This window comes from Emydura macquarii, unplaced genomic scaffold, assembly GCF_026122565.2.
Source record: "Emydura macquarii macquarii isolate MOO-44397 ecotype Brisbane River unplaced genomic scaffold, CSIRO-AGI_Emac_v2 contig_2768, whole genome shotgun sequence".
Classification (NCBI taxonomy): Eukaryota; Metazoa; Chordata; order Testudines; family Chelidae; genus Emydura; species Emydura macquarii.
The window spans coordinates 50,587,941-50,611,086 of record NW_027132905.1 but is presented as its reverse complement, the minus strand read 5'-3'; the positions used below and the strand labels follow the sequence as shown (position 1 = coordinate 50,611,086).

At 46.2% G+C, this 23,146-nt stretch overlaps 1 protein-coding gene across 5 annotated transcripts in view; it reads right to left on the bottom strand.

The window, feature by feature from the left end:
• The window catches only part of RCC2 (regulator of chromosome condensation 2), a 32,390-nt gene extending 10,948 nt beyond the window's left edge, over nt 1–21,442 (bottom strand). For 2 of the 5 annotated variants that reach the window (XM_067567563.1, XM_067567567.1), the window contains exons 1-8: nt 20,533–20,634; nt 19,557–19,933; nt 12,398–12,491; nt 5,535–5,678; nt 4,408–4,539; nt 4,065–4,153; nt 2,284–2,398; nt 733–899 (exon numbers count right to left, since the gene is read on the bottom strand). In XM_067567563.1, the coding sequence (XP_067423664.1) occupies nt 733–899; nt 2,284–2,398; nt 4,065–4,153; nt 4,408–4,539; nt 5,535–5,678; nt 12,398–12,491; nt 19,557–19,925 (1,110 nt within the window). In that variant the 5' untranslated portion in view covers nt 19,926–19,933; nt 20,533–20,634. Of the gene's footprint in view, nt 1–732; nt 900–2,283; nt 2,399–4,064; nt 4,154–4,407; nt 4,540–5,534; nt 5,679–12,397; nt 12,492–19,556; nt 19,934–20,532; nt 20,635–20,892; nt 21,187–21,426 lie in introns of those variants that run through there. The other 3 variants (XM_067567565.1, XM_067567564.1, XM_067567566.1) reach the window with 3 other exon arrangements.
• Nucleotides 21,443–23,146: the final 1,704 nt, after the last annotated feature.

Sequence of the window (23,146 nt, the reverse complement as noted above, 5' to 3'; positions counted from 1 at the left end):
GGCTAGAATGAATGTACTTCTAGTGTGCCAGCACTTGGGGCTGAGATTCCTCGCTTGAGGAGACACACACACATGCTAGCACACTAGAAACAGAGCACAAGCAGAAGGATTGGCCATTAGCCCTGAGTATGTCTTGATCCGAGACCACAGGGACTTACTCAGGGCAGCTAGCTGTCCCACTGCTCACACAGCTATAGCTACACTATTTTCAATGCACCAGCTCAAAGCACAGCTAGTGCAAAGAGGACTCAAGCTGGGACTCATACCCGCAGGTCCAAGTGTAGCTATACCCTTAATTAAAGCTGACGGAAAGAAGCGAAGGGAAAGCACAGAAGGATTCAACACCTCAGAGGGAAGGTTTTCAATTAGATTGAGTGTAACTTCTGTTTAGCGATGGGACAAACCGAGTTTCTGAATCCAAAACTCCTGGAACTCTGACAATTCTGGGAACTGGATCAGAACGTTTCAGTGCAGCTGTGTCACTACCACTGCGACTCCAGCACAAATGAAAGTCATTTTTGAAGAGACTACATAACGGCCAGCCACCAGGAGTGATTTAACCGCAGGTGGAATGTACAGCAAATTGAGGGGGGACTCGTCAAATCAATTTCCATCAAAGCCCGGCAAAATCCTGATGACTGCCGCGGATCAACACTAGACAGGAAATCGGTTTCTTTCAGGAGCACTATTGCATTCAGTGCTTCAGACAGCCAGGTGAAATCTCAGCCTTACTGTGTGGTTAGCACCACAGGCCACATCTCGCACGACCACGTTAGGAACAGGTAGGATCTGCCCATCTTTTGTCTTTTCGATGAAGATTGCAACGCGACGGGGGACCAGCTCGCAGTCATACTCTATCCTCTGAGCACGGGCGATGAACTTCCCATCCGAATTGTGTCCTGTTGTAGGGCAAAGAGACAGATGTGAAAAGGAAAAGGAACTCTGCATAGATGGTTATCCTGGCCCACACCACCCAGTGACTCAGCAGGAAACCTCTCAAACAGATATCCCATGATATAGTGCAAACAAATGAGCACCACTCTATAAAACTTTACACTCCTCAGGGTTTTTTTGCTAACCTTATACTCCTCCTGAAGAGTGAGGTGTGGAACATTTCTAACTATGTTCAGCCTGTACTGCAGTAGCACCTAGGAGCCCCAGTCACGGACAATGCACCCCTTGTGCTAGGTGCAGTACAAACACAGAACAAAGAGAGAGAGATCCTGCCCCAAACAGCTTCCACTCTGATTAAGGGGAAAGGAGGAGGAATTCCTTGTGAGCCATTTCTGGAGCTTTTTCCATTTATAAAGGAATTTTAGGTTTTCACCTCATTTCCCTTAACAGGAAATTTAATGTCATTCCATTTTGTCAAGAAACTGCACCTCCAGCAAGTCAGGGTACATCTACGCTGCGATAAAAAACCCACAGCACCAAGTCTCAGAGCTCAGGTCAGCTGACGTGGGCTCCCGGGGCTAAAAATTGTAGTGTAGACATTCGGGCCCGGGCTCTGAGACTCTCCCCCACACTGTACGGGGTCTCAAAGCATGGGATCCAGCCCGAGCCCAAACGTGTACACTGCAATTTTATAACCCCACAAGCCTGAATCAGCTAGCCTGGGCCAGCCATGGGTCTTTTATTGTAGTGCAGACATACCGCTCAGGGACCTCTCAAGCCTGCTTGGTGTGTAGTTCTGGAAATCCTCGCCACCCTCCAAGAACAGGCACGCAGTGGCTGCTCAGACTGCATCAAAGCCTCTATTTCAGGAGAGCATGCCCACTCGCTGTTCTGCAGATCACAGCTACACATATGAACCAGATAAAGTACAGCTCATGCATAATTGAACACACTGCCTGGATGCACACTGGCATATTGTTGGTGCCGCAGAAATGGGCGGCTACAGTCTAGCATTCGAAATGCTGGGGGTTTATGGACACTCAAGGGACACCGGCTTTCGTTTTATTGTAACACTGCCGGCTTGCACTTCTCTCTCCCTTTCAATCACCACCCCCACATAAGGCAGCATGGAAGCATTCTCATTGTATACCTGGGGAAACTGAGGCACCATTCACACAAACAGAGCAGAGAGAAGAGAAGCCAGATCCTAGTCTTTAAACATAAGGCCACCTTTCCCTCTGGAAGGGGACCGAGATAAGATGCGCACCCCATTATTGTTTAGATTATACCAACATGCCAGTCTACAAAAAACCTGGTGGCTGCCTCAGGCTGGATTTTAAGTCTGCTGTCAGTACAACTAGATGGTTTATTTTTAAAGGACTATCATACCCAGCTGTCCATATTCCGGGCACCCAAAGGAATAGAGGTTTCCTTTGCAGTCCATTATCATGCTGAATTCAGCCCCACAGGTCATTTTGGTAATAGGCTGGCCATTGTACATGATCTACAAAGGAAGCAGACAACAGCAGCATTTGAAAATAGATGAAACTGAGGGACTGTTAAATGTCCCTTCTAGACTGCCAAGGAGCAGTGCCCAGCTCGCAGAACAAATATATGGCTAGAATTTCAAAAGGCACACAAGTTGTTTTCAGACACATGTGCAAATACCAGGCCCAACTTACCTAGGCAAATCAGGTATTTGCATACATAATTAAGCAGTACATTTGCATACACCTGGTGGCTATATTCAGTGTGCATCAATTTACATGCAAAATTGTGAAAACTTAACTGAAGAAATCTGGCTCGTCATTTTAATAACTGCCCTAATACTGCGGAGGAGGAAAAAAAGGGTTTGGGGAAAATGGTCAATTCACTAAATAACCCACCAAAAATGGGAAGGGAGCAGAAGAAAATAGGAACTAAGGGTATGTCTACACTGGAGCTGGAGGTATAACTCCTGGCTTGAGGAGACATCCCACGCCAGCTCTGATCATGCCAGAGTGTAGCCACGTGGTGGGAGGGGCTAGCCACCTTGTGGGAGGGGCTAGCCACCTTGAGGACAATCCCGTCTGAAGTGCTAGATACACACTGCGGTGGCGAGGCGCGCCCTTCCCACTGCTTGCGCCACAGCGGCTCCACTTCTATTTCAGCACACCAGCTCAATCAGAGCTAGCGTGGGTTATTACGCCTTCAGCTCCCATGTAGATGTACCGTAGAGTTTCTTATCACAGCTCTTGGGGTGAACTTCAGCTCTGCCCTCAGCTAGACATTCTCGTCAGCTAATATTTTGCTACCCTTTGGCTCTTGTGTCTTCAGCCCAGACCCATAAGAGAACGGATACCAGACAGTGATTATACGGCAGTGGTGGGTTCTGTTTAATCATCTCCATGCTGAGGTTTGAAAACTCTCATCCCTGATCCATTTTGTTTTCAAGACAAGAATGGGAATGGCTAAGAAACAGGTCATTTGACCATTGTTTTGACTTTGAGATACGAAAATTTCAGAGCTCGTCTACCTAAAATTGCGGATTTTCACCAAAGCTAAGGAGTTGGGAGGTCCCAAAATTCACATGGGATGCTGTCAGTCGCCAGCCACACCAGGGACCAATCTATTAGCTGAGCTGCTTAGACACTGGGTTGCCTGGCCGTTGAGCGGGAAGCAAAACAATTTTAAAACCATGCTTAAAAGTTACAGGATGATCTAGATGACCACACTGGCCTCTTCTGGCTTCATAATCTATGTTCTAGACTACACAGCAATCTAATCTAGAGCATGGCTTTAAAACGGTTTGGACCATCCACGCTGGCCAGGTAAACCATGTTAGCCAGTACCACTCTGACAGCAGGATTTAAAGTGACTCAGATAACACTGTATGATCTTCAGTTTGGACAGGGCTTTTGTGCTGGTCCAGCAAATAGATCACATCACGTATTCCAGGTCAAGAAACAACAACAGAAGGAAATCAGAAAACATACATAAATTATTGCTCTGGGTGGAGATTCGTCGTCTCCCCCCACCTTCACTCCTCTTATTGGAACTAAGTCCAAGCAATTTGGTTTTAGGATCAATACGGCCCCAAAATGGTCACTAATACAGTAGCCAACAAGACAGGATGTGAGAAATTAAAGAACCCATTGACAGAGAGGAAACCCAAAGAGCATTAGAATTACCTGAGTGGGACTTGGAACTGCATCCGTCTGATTGCCAAGACCCAGCTGTCCCATCTTGTTCTCTCCAAATGCAAATACAGAGCCATTCTCTGGAACAAGAGGGGAAAAAAAAATGTCTAGTCTCCTTGGGATTCACAATAGCCCCAGGATGGCACAATAAGACTCCATCTCCCATTGGCACCTAGCCCTAAATTAGGTCTCATATTCCCAAGGTGCATTGTGTGTTTCTTGAGGATAAATATTTGATGCACCCATTCCTTGTTTGCTCCAGTATTCTGAAATGTCCTGTAGGGGAGATCAATATAGCAAGCCTTAATTCCTCCTTCCCAGCACAAACCCGTACCTGTCAGAGCGAGTGTGTGGTTTCGTCCACAAGCTGCTGATGCAATCACCTCATTGCTAAGAACTTCAATGAGTTTTGGAGCCTCCACGCGCTTGGTATCTCCGTGTCCCAGCTGCCCTTTCTCATTCCGACCTAGAGAAGCATGCACACAAACAACACGTATGAGCGAAGTGATGACCTTTAATTTTAGAAAAGGAGAAGAACATACTAAGGAGACTCAGAAATCCATTTCCTTGTGCCCCTTCACGGCTGTGACCAGGCCTCACACGAGGAGAAAACATCCTTTGAACATTAAGTTTTAGGAAAAACTTTTTCAACTAGGAGGGTGGTGAAGCACTGGAATGGGTTACCTAGGGAGGTGGTGGAATCTCCATCCTTAGAGATTTCTAAGGCCCAGCTTGACAAAGCCCTGGCTGGGATGATTTAGTTGGGGTTGGTCCTGCTTTGAGCAGGGAGTTGGACTAGATGACCTCTTAAGGTCCCTTCTACCCCTAATCAACTATGATTTTTCTATCCTTCCCAAGCAAAGCTTGCCTAGTGCATGAGTTCCTACCCTGGGGATAGCAACAGGTCTCAAGGGTTCGTGAGCACGTTCCCTTTCTTTATGGCTAGATGAAGGAAGCTTTTTTCCAGTTGTAGTATGGGAGCCATGATGTGGGAAAGGTGGAGAACCACTGTTCTAGTGTGCAGTGCATCTGAACTAGTCTCCTTGGGACTCACAAGATACAGCAAGGGGTGAGTTACCCACTAGCCATCAAAGAGCGAATCCATCCCACTGAACTCTGTTTCAAGGGCAGCTCTTGGGACACACCAGGCAAGTTTGCTTGGTGGAATCTGGGAAAAGAGTCTAGATCACTTGGCTAATACACACTTAACAGAAGAGTTTGGGGAACGTAAAAATTAGTTCCACATATCCCTTCAAAACTAGGCCGAAGGCCAGGCTGTTTCAGGAACCAGTTCTGAATGATCCAAGTTCCCAACACGCCGGCTAGATAGCCAATAATCTTAGGAGTCTGCTGTAATTCAGAGCTGTGCAGAGACCACTGCCCTCTTTTATGCTAGCAGGATCTTTATTTCATTCATGATCCAAGAGCTACTCAGACACACTGCTTGTGCCAACTACTCACCCCAGCTCCAGAGCTTCCCCTCTGTGGTGATGAGGAGACTGTGAGCTGCACACGATCCCGAAACCACGGTCCGTACCTGAATCCCTGAGAGACATCCATACCTGTGAGGCCCCCACAGGTTCTGGCCCAGATTACGGTAAGCCACTGTAGAGAGAGCGGAGTACAGACAAGTCTTACCAATAACATGAAGTCAGCAGCAAGTGCTCTAAAATCATCTCTAACAAATCACTGTCCACACAGAAAACCCACTTTTAGGGACATGTTGGTGGATTCAGTTTTGTCCCAGAGTTTATCCAAAACTACGCAGTTCCTTCAACTCACATCAGGCAGCTGCTTCATGGTTATATTTTATGTACCTGCTACTGCATAAAGCAAAATAGTTTTCCACTGACATCTAACGTTCATCTCAATGTTCTGTCGTGCTACAGGACGGTGCTGGTTGTCAACATGAGACAGGAAGAGGGAAAGGACGGCAGGAGATTTGTGACATTTCAGAGTCATATTAACACTGTTGATTTCTACTGACAGGTTAATTAGATCAAGAACTACCTAACAAAGCAGTCCCAGCAATTACAGGCATTCTGACAAAGCGATGATGCTATAGAAAGAACTGGTTCACTGAGGCCCCCCCCTTAAAGTCACTGTTGCAATTACCTGCATCCTACTTAGGTGGCTTTGATCATAGAATACAATGATGCTTTAAATAAAAATATTGCATGACTTCAGGAGTCACTTGATCCTTCATGCCTTAATTTTCCTCAAACTTATAATGGGATTGTAGTACAGCACCTCTATCCAAGGATCCCAAAGTGCTTTGGAAACATCAATGAGTCTTCACGGCACCCAGCTGGGTACCTACAGATTGTACCTTATGTGTAAAATTGGACAAAGGGCCAAATCCTGGAAGGTATCAAGCACCCACTGACTTCAATGATAGTTGAGGCATTCAGGACCAGGAATGAGCGTCTCAGACTGATGAAGTGCACTACCTACAAACTGAGTTATGATGCCACTCTATGCATATTAAATCCTATTTGTTCTAGCCATCTTCCTTTATGCCTTTACTCCTTTCTTCGCCAATGACCTACCACCATTGAGCACTGTAGTTATTGCACTGTATTATTTAGATTTACAACAAGTGCCAATCTTGAGCTCTAAGCAATTTCATGCACTTTAAAAAAAAAATTACAATGACAAGAATTTCAAACTTCCACCACATCACAGGAGTGTGCAAAGAGCTACAGAGCTTGCATTTTGTTGTTGGGCTTCCTCGTCACAAAACTCTGCAGTCTGTGTGTGAAGTGTGACTGCGAATACCACAGGGGAGTTTGTTAGAGGCTGCTGGTTTCCAGTAATGGCAGCTGACAATTATTACATCTGCTTGTTTTAGCTACAAATGTTGAATGATTATGGTATGTCTATCCTTATCCCAGTTACTGTCGCAAAGAACATACAGAAAGAGAAACCTTGGTGCATGCTGTTTGCATATGATGCTCTACATGATCTTTCTCTTCACTGCATAGAAAAGAATCTTTATGAATACAGAGATGTGCTGGACAGACGTGGGCTCAACATAAGCAGAGGAAAACAGAGTATATGGTATGTAACTTCAATAACATGAACACTGAAGAAATAGCCTTGAAACTAGATGGGCAGACAATAGCGAAAATGTAAAATTGCAAGTATCTGGGTTCCAGAATCTGGAAAAATGGGGAAACAGAGGACAAAATTAGAGCTAGGAATATAAAACCTGGCTCAAATGGAGAGAGATAAGTGGTGTCGTATGTGACAAGAAGATACCAGTAAGATTGAAGGGAAAGTCAATAAAACGGTGGCCCGTCCAGTTTTAATGTATGGCACTCAATATTATGCAACAGAAGAAACTGGAGCAAACAATCTGTTCCACCAAAATGTGAATGTTGAGATGGATAAACGGTGTAAGCAAGAAAGACCACGTGAGGAACATGTATGTTGAGATGTGCTCAAAGTAACACCCATAAATGAAAAAACTGAGAGAATGCAAGCTTAGAGAGTTTGATCATGTGAAATGCACTCCTGACAACTATGGTGCTGAGAGAGTCCAACAGATCAAGACTGAAGGAAAAAGATAGAGGGGCCGACAAGGAGAAGTGGTGGGATACCATAAAGGAATACATTATGGAAGGGGCTGGGGGGGATGATAAACTCCATCCAAGAATATTAAAGGAACTAGCACATGAAATTGCAAGCCCATCACCAAGGATTTTGAATGCATCTGTAAACTCAGGGGTGTACCGTATGACTGGAGAATTGCTAACATAGTTCCTATTTTTAAGAAAGGTGAAAAAAAGGGATCCGGGTAACTACAGGCCTGTTAGTTTGACTTTCAGTAGTATGCAAGGACTCGGAAAAAAATTTGAAAGAGAAAGTAGTTAAGGACATCGAGGTTAATGGTAATTGGGATAAAATTACAACATGGCTTTACAAAAGGTAGATCGTGCCAGACCAACCTAATCTCCTTTTTTCAGAAGATAACAGATTTTTTAGACAAAGGGAATGCAGTGGATCTAATTTACCTAGATTTCAGTAAGGCATTTGATATGATTCTACATGGGGAATTATTAGTTAAGTTGGAAAAGATGGGGATTAATATGAAAATTGAAAGGTGGATAAAGAATTGGTTAAAGGGGAGTCTACAAGGGGTCATACTGAAAGGTGACTTGACAGGCTGGAGGGAGGTTACTAGTGGAGTTCCTCAGGGATCGGTCTTGGGATTGATCTTATTTACTCTTTTTATTATTGACTTTGGCACAAAAAGTGAGCATGTGCTAATATAGTTTGCGGATGACACAAAGCTGGGAGGTACTGTCAATACAGAGAAGGATCGGGATATCATACAGGAAGATCTGGATGACCTTGTAAACTGGAGTAATAGAAATAGGATGAAATTTAATAGTGGAAAGTGCAAGGTCATGCATCTAGGGACTAATAACAAGAATTTTTGCTATAAGCTGGGGACGCATCAGTTGGAAGTGACAGAGGAGGAGAAAGACCTGGGCGTAGTGGTTGATCACAGGATGACTATGAGCCACCAATGTGATGTGGCCATGAAAAAAGCTAATGTGGTCCTAGGATGCATCAGACGAGGTATTTCCAGTAAAGAAAGGGAGGTGTTAGTACTGTTAAATAAGGCGCTGGTGAGACTTCATCTCAGTGTGCAGTTCTGGTCCCCCATGTTTATGAAAGATGAATTCAAACTGGAACAGGTGCAGAGAAGGGCTACTAGGATGATCCGCGGAATGGAAAACCTGTCTTATGAGAGGAGACTCAAAGAGCTTGGCTTGTTTAGCCTAAGCTAAAGAAAGTTTAGGGGAGATATGATTGCTCTCGATAAATACATCAGAGGGATAAATACCAGGGAGGGAGAGGAATTATTTAAGTTCAGTGCCAATGTGGACACAAGAACTAATGGCTATAAACTGGCCAACAGGAAGTTTAGACTTGAAATTAGATGCAGGTTTCTAACCAGCAGAGGAGTGAAATTCTGGAATAGCCTTCCAAGGGGAGCAGTAGGGGCAAAAAACCTAGCTGGCTTCAGAACGGAGCTTGATACATTTATGGAGGGGATGGTATGATGGGCCAGCCTAGTTTGGCAGTTGACTGGTTTTTGACTACTAATGGTAGATATGCCAATGGCCTGTGAAGGGATGTTAGATGGGGGGGTTCTGAGTTATTACAGAGAATTCTTTCTTGGGTGTCTGGCTGCTGAGTCCTTCCCACATGCTCAGGGTTTAACTGATCACCACCATATTTGGGGTAGGGAAGGAATTTCCCCCCAGGGCAGATTGGCTAGGTCCTAGGGGTTTTTCACCTTCCTCTGCAGCATGGGGCACAGGTCACTTGCTGGTGGATTCTCTGTACCTTAAAGTCTTTAAACCATGATTTGAGGACTTTAATAACTCAGTCATAAGTTAGAGGGTTTATTACAGGAGTGGGTGGGTGAAGTTCTGTGGCCTGCATTGTGCAGGTCAGACTAGCTGATCATACTAGCCCCCTTTGACCTTAGAATCTCTGAGTGTCGTTTACCAGTAGGGTAGTGAAACTAGACATATGCAGCAATGGCCGGTGTGTTACTTATTCAGAAAAGGGAAACAGGAGCGGTTTGCACATACTTATCTTGGACAACAGAAACGAAGCAGGACTGCTCTATTTCATACCATTTAAGAAGGGTGTATCTGCGCCTCATGTTAACAACTCTGGAATGCAGTTTAACTGTGGTTTTTAATTCCCCTCTGGTATGGTTTACATCCAGCTATTTCACTGTCTACTGCACTGACTAACTGGGATGGAGGAAATCTGTTAATTGCTGCTCTTAAAATGTACAAAGCCAACTAGTGCATTTAACCATGCAACTCCCGTTAAATTTGGTGGGAGCTGTGTGCCTAAATCCCCTAACTCAGTGCTTCTCAATGGTCATTTTTGAGGCTGCCACCTTGGAGCTACCATCTTGCTGAAAGGTGCTGTCACATGCTCTTTCCTTTGCAGATTCCCATACTCCAAAGACTATAAAGCCATTTTAATATTAATTTAGCAGCCAGAAAAATCAGCTGTTTGTTTAAATATCAGAGTTCTCATAGTTAAACCGTTATTGGAATGTCTAACCCACAGGACTCTCCCCACAGTCAGCATCACGGTACTTCAGCAGGATCTAGCTATTCTGGGCCATTTACATGGTCCCTGTTGTCATAGTATTGAGTGCATCACAATCTTTAATACATTGATTCTCACAACCCCACCCCCATGAAGCAGGGCAGGGCTATTATTCCCATTGTACAGATACAGAATGGAGGCTTAATCTCTCTAAGTGACTTGCCCAAGGTGTCACAGGAAATCTGGGCAGAGCAGGGACTCCCACACAGATCTCAAGTCCTGGGGGAGTGCTCTAACTACTGGCCCATCCTTCTCTGATGGCTCTCTTCAGTCCAAGGTTCAGAAATGCTACACTAATTACGGATTTAAAAACAGCCACACATTTCATCATTTTCCAGAGCAAGAAATACTTTTTACTTTGAACTTTCAGACTGCTGGGCTGAACACAATAGGTGTAGTTTGCCTTTAAGCGACAGCCCAAACAAAGAGCACAGTGTCTGAGTTCAGACAAGGAGGCAACCTCATGATAACAGAGAGGCTGAGAGTTGTCAAGGCCAGTGGAGAAGGTGTCTCTGTCCTTCATTCTCACATGATACTGAGACACAAATCTACAAGTAAGTCTTTAAAGAGCATATTTCAATGAATGCCTGGGCTGATAGTCAAAAGCGCTGCAAGCTGAGAGTGCGAAGCAACTCTGGAAATCAGGCCATCAGTAAATAGAACAGACTCTGGTGTGAGCTTTCATAGAAAGCACGGCCTCTTCCACATATCTACAAGGTTACATAATGGAGTATAAACGTTTTTTTTAATACATTAACACACATTCCCCCCCGGCCACTTCTTGTTTTCTAAAATGTTACAGATCTCCCCCAAATAAGGGGGACTCCCCGAAATCAGGGCAACACCTCAACCACTATTTCTTAGTCTAATCAACGTACTGCTGTAAAACACTTCTTAGCATTTCTATTCTTTCACACCCAAAACCAACTCAGTATACCTTAAGCTCTTGTTCATCACTTGTTCTTCCTAAAGCGTGCTCAACACCTAGAATTCGATCACTTCACACGAAGGAGCAAGAAACCCCACGCCTCACAGGAGCCCTCAAAGTGGTCTAACCATCATAATAGAGCGCTGCCCTGCAAAGCATTGACATGGTCGATTTGGCTTCAATGGCTTTTGGGCTAGATTCTGATCTGGATATGGAGCATGAATTTTTGGAGTGTTGCAAAAGTCCACTGGTGGGCATGTCTACCTGACAGTTTTTCAGCATACCCAATGATACATGTGCCCAATAGCAGGATCAGGCCCATGTGCGGCTGGCTGATAACAGGGCCATTGCACAGACTGGAGAAAGAGAAAGTAAAACCCTCTGTGAATACCTGGCTCTGATGCGCCTCTCAAATGGCCTCCTTCTGCCCCATTCACTCCTAGACTGGCCCTTGTTCAGAACTTTTAGGAATTCAAAGGTTTCCACACAGCACTGCCTCACGTGCTGCTGTGGAAAGCAAAAGGTGGGAATGGGCATTAAAGCAGGGCTGTATTCTGTGAGCTGTGTCCTAACTTTCTAATAAAAACTACCAAAGTTAAAGCTGTGAAGCTACAGCCACACTGTCTTCAGCAGACTCTTATTAGCGCTCACAAGCTGACTATGGTTGGGCATGTCAAAAATCGGACCAGGAAATCTCCAGGGAAGGGATGCAGGTGGCATACTTCTCTTAGAACTGGCACTGAACTAATATTCCCAGCATGGCTCAAGGGGGGAATGCACAGCTGATGGAACCCCCTTTCAGATGAGGCAACACTGTGATGATGCCTACTAACGGTGCTTAACGATCTCATCACACTCAGACAGCTTGTCCACGCTAGAACATGCCTCTGGCCAATGCCTTACTGCAAACCACAATTCCCTCTGACCCCTGGCTTGATATTTTAACTCCTTTGCAGGTCATTTGGCTATCCGAAGAATGTCAGTTTTAAGACTGCAGCATCCTCCTTTCTGAGGGCTTCGTCCTGACCCTGAAAAAGACTGTTTTTGGCATGGGGAAGGTAGAAAAAGAGTGAAGCAACAGACATCAGGCTTGTCACCTAAAGGATGTCTACACTGCAATCAGGAAGCGATACTGCAAATCAAAGCTAGCCTCAGCTCTGCGTACATGAGCCACAATCACACCTCCTGATTGCAATGCAGATCTATCATTAACAGTGTCATTTTATCCACAATGGGCTTATCCTACCTTGCTGTTTTGGCACTTCTTTACGCCCAATCAGGTCCCAGTTGGTTGCTCCAAATATCAGAAGCTGCCCCTTGCACTTGGACCCTTCAAGTTTCTGCCAGGTGTAAAAAGAAACAAATCAGCTCAGCACACAGGAAAGGGAAACAGGAATTGCAACTGTTCTGCAATTACCTCTACATAAGGGGAGAGCAGGTGGCATGAAACCAAAGAGTTTGTTAGCATTGCTACCGTTCATTTAGAGGCTCCGAGCAACCGGGGAGTGTTTTATTGCATGCAATACCATTGCGGTTTGTAGAACTGCAATGATAACCACTGTTTATTTTTAGGCTGATTTTTCTTCTTCAAAATCTGCTGAAAATTAGTTCCAAATGCATTATAGCAACGATCGATCAGCACTGGTATTCGCAAGCTACATTCACAGAACTGAGAGAAGATAAACAGATATAGAAAGACCAGTGCTACAGACAGGATACAGCAGATGTAACACCCTGTACTATACAGATTAGGCTGAAGATTTCAACTGTTAAGAGAGTTATGTCCAATGCACCATGCACTGGTTCAAACCTTCACAAATGTCAGGGACCTGTCCCTGAACCCCCACTTCATTCTGGCAACCCGCTGCACTTTTAGCCCTTATTCTTCTAAAGTATGGCCCACCCTGTGACCATCATCCTACTAGTCAAGAGGGGACTCCCTTCAGAGCCTGCCACCATCCCATCCCCATGCCGAGGCATCACTGCACAGCACTCCTGCCCTGTTCATGCCCCACTGTTCATGCTCCACAGCACCCTGCCAGCCAAGCAAGAAAGCAGGCTGTCCAGCCAGGTTACTTATTCTGAACCAATCAGCAACAAAAGCACCAACTGTAAATCCAGCCCTTTATGCACCGAACGCGCCCACAGCTCAGAAAACAAAAACCAGCATCATCCACCCTGCAATGCTCTCTCCACGTGCAGCTCACAAAGGCGAATGACAGAAGAGCACCCACAGGTCTGAACTTACCCATGTTAAGAAGGTTTAAAAATAAGAATTGGAACAAGAATTACAGAGCTTTCATTTAAGTGATTGGGTGGGATTGTCAAAGGAACCTAAGGGATTTGGGCACCCAACTAGTCTTGAAATACAATAGGAGCTGGGGGCTTAACTCTGTAAAGCTCCTTTGTGCATCCCAGCCATCACGTTTGCAGTCACTGACCATATAAAACCCAAGAAGCCATTCCAACCTTTGAGAATTCCAACCAAGAGAATGCGTCAAACTGCGGCCTATGACTTTTACAAGCCTGGGGAAATTAGGTTTCCTTTGGTTTGCTCTCAAGTAGGTAGCTAAAAGCTAACACATCAGAGGTCCTTCCAACACCACAAGTTCTGTAACAAACAGCTGGGGGGAGGGAGGGTTTAGTTTACATAGATACCCATTCAAAGGAAGAGAAACAGCCCAAGAATCTGACAAGGAAGCCACTTAATTTAAATTATTTAAAGAAAGATCTTTATCAGAGAGATTAGAACCCCATGTCTTTCAAATGGTCGACTATTTTAGATCACACCCAGTTTCCTCTGTCCCCCTTTTCCTTTCACTGATAGGCCATGAATTTTATTTCTGCAGCAGGGATTCCAGAGCCTATGCTCCCCCACTACATCGCAATTATGTTACATCAAAGCATCTGTCTTAAGAAACAGGCACTGCTTCCTGAGGCAAAGCCCTCTAGTAGGTGCAACTGACTTTACTCCTACAATTTTTCCTGATCTGCCCAACGGATAATAAAATGAAGTAGAAAAAAATTATGTTCAAGCAGCTGTTTCCCATCAGATGTCCACTCCAATCAATTGAGTATGTAATGCTGTACACCAGCAACCACACCTGGGAATGCTGAAGATGCGGCATGGCATTGTACAACGTGGCTAGCATTTCACTCAGCATGCAGATATTCTGCTCCCGTCACACAATCAGAATCTAGACAATGCTACTGAGCAGCAGTTTGATTGCAGATACCTTGGAAGTAGGGCAAGCGGAACCATGCTAAAAAGTGTTTTAATGTAATACACTGCAGTAACTACAGATGCTTCTCACAGCTGACGGATACAGTGGCTTGGGAGACCTGACAGATTTGAAGAGTTATTAATAACGTTGGGATTAATAAAAATATTTGGTCTGGGGTTGTTTTATTTTGTTTTTGTTGGGACAGGCAGGATGACAAGATGCTGTACAACAGCTATGGGAAGAATACATCAACGCAGCAAAGACAAGATAAGGATATTCGACCTATTGAAGTGGAGTCCAGTTTCCTTGCAGGGAAGTTGCCAAGCCCAGAATGTTCAGTATTATTCAGGTTAAAAGACCAGGCCAAAGAAATCATCCCTCTATGCTAACCTAACTACACTCTTTGGAGCTCTGTTGCTTATTTAGAATTCTACTCACGTAATTTGTGCTAAGATGGATGTAATGGAAGGGAAAAAATACTGAGCCTTCTTCAATCAGCAAAATGGGATTTCCAGGGTAAAATTACTTTGGAATTGTATCTCAAGGGAAAAAAAGATGTTTAAAACACTGATGTTCAACCTTTTAACAAACTCATTTGGAAGGCGGCATCTTGTAGACAAGGAAAGGTTGTTAAAGGTGCTTGTCCATTCGGGAGTGTATCATTGCAATCAACTCCAAAACAGGGCAAGTAAATAAGACTGGCTTAAAAACTCTCTTATGTCGTGGATTCATCCCAGAGTTCACAAACCAACTGTGTGTGTAACAGGAGTCACACTATGGCACTGTGCGATCTTGCTGCATCATTAAACTAGCATCCCCACTAAATGACCGACACTACTTGCTCAGTCAGAGCAAAGGGAACGTTACGCCACATTCTGTCAGCAGAGGCAAAGATCATAGATTTACATGTGCATGCAACAGCGTAGCTTAGATCTTATTGGCAAAGCAGGCTGAAGGATGGGTCCCTCCCTTTCCAAGTCCCATAACATACAGGACAAGAAGTGGCCAAGCCACATCAAAGCAGAAGCAACTTTCCGTAGCTCGTTTGTACATAAAACCGTTCCCGTTGCTCACTCCCCTACCCACAAATCAAACACTGAGAGCTGGCTGTATCCACAAGTACAAAAGGTCCAAACAAGTTGGAGCGTGGTTAACACGGTGAAAATCAAGGACTCTATAGTCTAGTTTGGCCTTTCCATCATAGCATCTATGGACACTGTAGGCCAGGTTTTCAGAGGAGCCGAGTACCTGCAGATCCAAATCCCTGCTTTCCTCTATGTTCGGAAGTTTAAATAGATGCATCATCACAACCCAAAGGCTTAAACTGGATGCAGTTTTGAATATTCTTCTGAAGTCTCATCATGAGTGGTCTCTGGAGGTTTAAAATAGGCTGCACTGTACTAACCTTTCAGTTCGGCACGTGCCTCTGCTCTATGAGGAGAAAAACTACTAGACCAATAAATATTTGAAACGCTTCTGCTCTTAACCGGTTAGTAGAAGGGAAGCAAACAAAACCCAGACCGACTGCTCACGCCACCCCCAACACTTCTGCTATTACCAATTCCTTTAACATTCTAGCCACCATCACAGCATCATCATCTAACAGGAGTCCAGCCCCCTACATAGATGCCAGTCCCTGAACACAAGCCATACTTCCCATAACAAAGAAAATGCATCCTCATGAAGATGCTGAAAGCTGCTGCAGAAGCAATGTCAACAAGTCAGTCACGTGTTTAAAGTTTCTTACGGAACAGCCTCACGGGAGACCTGTTGTTTCTATAAAGGTCCCAGGGGTAAGGAGGATTTTGCTGCTCATAACTGCAAACAAAAATTTACAGTCACTAAAACAGAAGCTGCCAAGATGCTTTCAAAACAGGCCTAAGTAACCACATTAACATTATTCAAAGTACTCTCCATCTCATTGCTCCAATCCCCTCTGCCCTTGTCTGACTCTCTCTCTTTTTTGTAATATCTAACTTTGAGACTCAGTCATGCAACTGATCAGCACAGCACAGCCATCACTGGGGCTGCACAGGGGCCTGAGGTTCCACCTGCCTGGAGCCGACTGTAAAATCTGGGGTTTAAATTGTAACCTCTTTGGAGCAGAGACTGCATTTTATTTATTCTGTGCCCTGCAAACTCTGGCTGCTATATAAAACCGAGCACTATAACGCAGGACACTCATCCTAATACACGCAGCATGGACGAGTCATGACTCCAGCATTTTTTTACATGCCGTTTCTTGCGAAAGGAGATTACAGAAGTTTCTTAAGATCAGTGCTTGCTTCAGCAGAACATTTCAGCTCATTCCAGATGCTTGGGGGTTGCAAAAGTCAGGAGCTTTAATTAGTCAGACCATTTTAATTAGGGATCAACAGCAACTCTGTGCACTTTCCAGCTCCCTGCCTCTCTCTCTCTCTCTCCTTGCAAGCAGCTATGACCCAGACAAAAGAAGAAGAAAAAAAAAAAAGAGAACTGTGGCTGGCAACAATGCTAATCAAGAAGATCTCTGCTGCCTCTGCCCCCATGATACAAGCTGCCAAGCAGGGCTTCCCCCACCTCCTGGTGAGACCGGAGGGGGAGGGGAGAGAACAAACGGGGCATGCGCAACAAGCTCTCTTCTGCATTTACAAGACAGCAAGGCTTCCCTTGCATTCTGGGGAGGGGAACACAAGCAGCACACACATGCGCACTGCCCACCTGACCCCTGCTACAGTAGCAGGGCTTCCCCCATGTCCTGGGGAGATGGGAGGGAAAGAAAAAAAAAAAAGGGTTGGAGCAACCGGGCATGTGCGCTGACCGCTTCCTTTTCTTCTCCCACCCCCAGATTAATTTGCCACTGCCAGAGACACAAGGCGGGAACCTCAAACAGTCTCTCTCTCTCTCTCTCTAAACAATAAATAATCCCCGTGCCCTGTAATAACATCCCCTAAAGTGTCTAATGCGGCTCCAATCCCACACACTGCCAGGCAGGGACAGGGCAATCCCAGACAGGGAGCATGGGCACGAGTAGGATGACCAGATGTCCCGATTTTATAGGGACAGTCTTGATATTCAGAGCTTTTTCTTATATAGGCGCCTATTACACCCCACCCACCATCCTGGTTTTTCCACACGTGCTACCTGGTCACCCTAGGCAGGAGCTCTGTGTCGCTTGACATTACATCTTCACTGTTCACCCACCTTGTCTCACAGTATAAGTAATCTATATCCAGTACTGGACCAACTTCTGCTGGTGAAAGAGACATGCTTTCCAACTCCACTGGTCTATGGAGCTCCAAAGCTCGTCTCTTTCACCCACGGAAGTTGGTCCAATAAGATTACCTCACCCACCTTGTCTCACATCCTGGGTCCAACATGGCTACAACGCCACTGCAAATAACTGTGACATTAAATCTCTCTCTCTGGCTGAAGAGTCAGGGGAAGGCTCCCCTCTTCCAATGCCAGTAAGTTTCTTTCAGGAAGCTGGGCTTCTCTAGCGGCATCCCAGCCAGAAAGGGACTGTCTTGCAAATAAAGTTCATGATAAAAGCAAAGCCTCTCCCCATCTAACGTCTATGTCTGGTTGCACACGCAATAAAACGATCATGCACCCTTCTTCCCAGCAAACCACATTCACTCTCATGACAGTAAAACGAAAGGTTGTTTCTGTTTTTTTAAGAGGGAAGATTTCTGTTAGTGACCAAGATAAGTTTGACACTGAAATCCTTCCTATGGAACATTTGAGAGGCCTATTTTTCCTCTGTTGGCGTGAGGAATAGCCAGACTCCCCCCTCCTAAAAAGGATTTCCCTCTCCGCAAATAAAGAAGGAACCAAACAAAATGTGGGCTCTCTAAAAACCCCAGCCTGTTTTTCTCCCAGTGCATGAATTCCCCTCTCCCCTTTTCTTTTAGGAGAGAAACAGACCCCCTCCCCGCAAAAGAAGTGTGCTAATTTGATTCAGCAAGGTGCCAAATCTAGGATGCTAGTGGGGAATCCATTTTCAGGGCAGGTTTGAACTCCTGTTCTCAAATCCAAAGTAGACATAACAAGGGAGGGGATCATTTTCAAAGGCAGGTTGGCTTGGTCTCTCCTCTACCTTTGGGAGAGAGGAATTTGCTTGTTTGCTTCCAAGAAGTACACAGCTTCCCCACATCATTCAAATTCTTTCTGCCAGTCACCCCACCCAAAGTGCAAGTACCCTTACATTCCCAGGACAAGCACCAACCCCTGGACTAATCCACATGGGGTGAAAGAGGAGTATTTACACCAAAGGGGGTAAAATTCCCCATGGGTGGAAAAAAATTCAAGCCAAGAGAGAGAGAAAATGTTGGATAAATATCAAGAGTAACTGTCCGGAGGAGACAGTCAAAAGGGTTTCATTGTTGGTTAAAGGGACTGGGTTGGGACTCAGGCCTTTTGCAGAGCCCCGTCAGGTGAAGATTTCCTTCCACTGTGATTAATTGGTATTTAACTTACAGATCGTTAATTTTTAAAAAAAGCATTGACCAATCAGTGACAAAGTAATATAATCACTACCCGCACACCCGACCTGGATGGGATTTTAAGAAAAGCAGCACAGACATTTCCCCTTCACAAAAAATTAAGTGGGGGGTGACAAGAAGCGTTCATTCCCCAGCAGTTCACAGGAAAAGGGGGGGCATACTGTCCACGCTTGGCTCTGAGAGTGGAGAGAAGCAGGGGGTCCACCTAGCCCCAGCTTGGTGATGGGGGGAGAAGGGGACCCATAACCCCATTAGGTTCAGAAAGAGAAGGACCATTTGTCACCTCTTCTCCCCCTGGTTACCTGGGGGGGCGGAGGGGATGGGATAGGCCTGGACCAAGCCTGGGACCAGGCAGGGCCCGAGCCTGATTTTTCCAGGCCCTCCCTCCCACACCCATGGGGGCTGCAGCCTGGGGCCGGCACCCCAGGGCAGTAAAGTGTACCCGTCCCCCTCTCCCCCATTTGGGGGCCCTGGCAGGGGGGGCCTTCCAGGCCTTGACCTTTGGGACAGGGGGGACCCCAATGGGACGGGGGGACCCCAGGCCTTGACCTTTGGGGCGGGGGGGACCCCAATGGGACGGGGGGACCCCAGGCCTTGACCTTTGAGGACCCCAATGGGGCGGGGGGGACCCCAGGCCTTGACCTTTGAGGCGGGGGGACCCCAATGGGACGGGGGGGGACCCCAGGCCTTGACCTACGCGGCCCCGACCCCCCGGCCCCTCTCTCACGATCCGCTCCTTGCTGTGCTCGGGCTCGCTGATGATCACGGCCTGGCCTCCCGCTCGGCCGCCGCCCGGCCCGGGCCTGGCCGCCCTCTTCCCGCCGGCCGTCCCGTCCAGCTCGGCCGCCGCCGCCGCCAGCAGCAGCTCCCGGGGCCCCTCCTCATCGCTGCTGCCGCCGCCGCCGCTGCTGCTGCCGCCCTCGCCGGCTCCGCGCTCGGGCCGGCCCCGCTTCCTCGGGCCGGGGCCGGGCCGCTTCCTGCCGCCGCCGGCCGAGCGGGCCGTCCCGTTGCCGGAGCTCGCCTCCCAGCCGGGCCCCGCCGCCGCCGCCGCCTTCCTCCGGGGCATCGCGTCGGCTGGGCAGAGAGAGGGACAAACACACCCCGGCGGTCATCGGCCCCGATCCGGCCCGCCGGGCCCCGCCATCGCACCCCCCCCCTGCACCCCCCAGGGGCAGGGTCCCCCGGCTGCACATCCACAGCCTGCCGGGGAAAGTTGGGGGAGGGCAGCCCCCGGGGGGGGGGGGGGGGGAAATTACATCCATGACATGCACAATCCAGCCAAAAACACCGAACCGGGCAAAATAGTTACCCGCCCCCCCCCCCCATGCACTAACCCCCCCGGTCCTAGATGTATTACAAACTGCCGCCTAGAAACAAAACTGCATGGAGATTGCACACGCCTCCAAAAGTTTAGGGGGTAAATGGGTGCCCCCCCGCCGCCCCCAAATAGCATGCAACCCCAACGCTAAAGAGGTACGGGGGGAGAGAAACACATCCCCCGCCCCATTACGATTGGCCATCTAGCAAAGAGACATTTGCCGTGCATTCAATCCACCCCCGGCAGCCCGACCACCTGGCGAACAAAAACCCGCAAACAAGTGGGGGGGAAAACTGCCTCCCCTCCCCGGAAACCGACAAGCCGGCTCCCAAAAGTAGAGGTGAGAGTTACCGACCCCTCTTCACCCTGCCCCGGCACCGCTGCGGAATTTACAAAGAGCTTTAAAGTCTATTCAAAGTAGTATTTTACCAGCCCCCCCCCTTTATCTCCTCCCTCCACGCACCCGCAAAGTGTGAGTGGGGAATCCCCCCAGCTGCTTTTGTCTCTGAACTCCTTCCCCACCCCCTCCTCATTTAAAAAAATTAACTCAATTATTCCCCCGCCCCACTCCCGGCTCAAAATCCAATTAATGTCTCCATCCTAGGAGGCTCAGGGCTTGATCTTCTATGAGCCGGATCCGCTCCCAGGCCTCTTCAAGAAGTGAATAAAAAACACACACAAAGATGCCTGCCCCCCAATATAAATCCATAAACACCTGTTCGGGGAGTTGAGGTTTTGTTGTTGTTCCAAATCAAGGGGGGAAGAAAACAAACTTTAATGTTCTCCAACTCTTTCCAGCAGCTTTTTATTCTTTGCCCGTGAAGCTCTGCCGGTTTATTTCGGATTCAGGGTAGGAATTTGCCCAGCTCTCCTCTTCTAGTTTTTCCTCCAGCGTCCCCTTTTCTTTTGCTGTCTGCCTTAAAAAAAAAAAAAAAATTTTTTTTGAACAATGGGATCTCTGTCTGTCTCCGATTAAACCACGTGGATCCGACCGCCTTCCTTCCCTTTTTTTTATTCATTCACCCCACGCCAGTCCCCCCTCCGCTTAGCTTTTTTTATCCGCCCGCCCCTCAATCTTTAAAAAAACATCAACTTTTTCCTCCTCCCAAAGAGATCAGAATCGAATTTCAAAACTCTGCCTGGTTTGGACTGCAGAGTGAAAATAAAAGAAAGAAAGAATGTAAAGGCTTTAATTAATTTTGTTTTGTTTCCTGTTAAAGGGTTTTTTCCCCCCCTAGCGCCCACCCACCAGATGCACTTAAAATGTAAATATGAGCCGCCAGAACAAATGCTACAATACAAAACAGAAACACATGTATGCACAAGAAGAAAGAAAAGGCTGGAAACGAAGAAAGCTAGCAAAGTGCAGCTTTGAAAACACAGCTCCATCTTTAGGAGAGGATGACTCCAAGAGAAGGGGAGGGAGCTGTTGCTGCAATTAATAGGTGGTTTTTTCTTTCCTCTTGCTACAATGAAATCCTCCTGCGTGGATAAAGGCTAATGGTAAAACTACCTATTTGTTTTGTCTTGATATTCTTTTACTATTATTATTATTTTTTATTGTATTATAGTACTGCCGACTGGCCCAAACTGAGGTTAGGGCCCTGCTCCGCTAATCCGTGCTATAGATACATAAATACACTGCGGGTAGTTCTCTGAAAACATCTGCTCAATGCGCAGCAGCAGTCAAAAAAGCTAACAGAATGTTAGGAACCATTAGGAAAGGGATAGATAATAAAACAGAAAAATATCATCATGCCACTATATAAATCCCTGGTACGCCCACACCTTGTATATTACATGCAGTTCTGGTTGCCCCATCTCAAAAAAGATATACTAGAATTGGAAAAGGTACCAAGAAGGGCAACGAAAATGATTAAGGGTATGGAACAGCTTTCATATGAGGAGAGATTAAAAAGACTGGGACTGTTCAGCTTGGAAAAGAGATGACTAAGGGGGGATACAAGAGGTCTATACAATCATGAATGATGTGAAGAAAGTAAGTAAGGCAGCGTTATTTACTTCTTCACATAACATAAGAACCAGGGGTCACCCAATGAAATTAATAAGCAGTAGATTTAAAACAAACAAAAGGAAGTACTTCTTCATACAACACACAGTTAACCTGTGGAACTCATTGCTAGGGGATGTTGTGAAGGCCAAAACTATAACTGAGTTAAAAAAAGAATTTGATAAATTCAGGGAGGATAGGTCAATCAATGGCTATTAGCCAAGATGGTCAGGGAAGCAACCCAATACTCTGGGTGTTCTTAGCCTCTGACTGTCATAATCTGGGAGTGGATGACGGGATGGATCACTTGATGATTGCCCTGTTCCGTTCATTCCTTCTGAAGCATCTGGCTTTGGCCACTGTTAGAAGACAGGATACTGGGCTTGATGGACCATTGGGCTGACTGGTATGGCCATTCTTATGTGTAGTGTTGTTGTAGCTGTGTCAGTCCCAGGGTGTTAGAGAGACAAGGTGGGAGAGGTAGTATCTTTTATTATTCACCAACAGAGAGAGACAAGCTTTTGAGTTTAGGTACATATAGTGAGAGAGAGTCCATTACCTGAAAAGTGTCTGCTTCCCTGAGATTATTCCTGTGCGTAAAATTAAGCAGATGCTTAAGTGTTTTGCTGGATTGGGGCCAGAATGTTCATCAATTTGCAAGATTGAACCCTGTATGGGATAGATCTAAAGGAAATAATATCCCCGTTCCACAGATTGGGAACTGATGCAGAAAGAGGTTAAGTGAGTTGCTCAGAGTCATACAGGAGCCGAACTCAGATCTCTTGAATCTCAGTCCAGGACTTTAAATACAAGACCATCCACCTGCTCAATGTATATTGATACTAGGTCTAAAATCCTGGTTCTGTCCCTTGACAAGAAAATAAAGATTGTTATAAATCTATACTTCCTTTCACTCCAAAGAATCCCGAAGCACTAGACGATCTCTTGCTCTTTGATT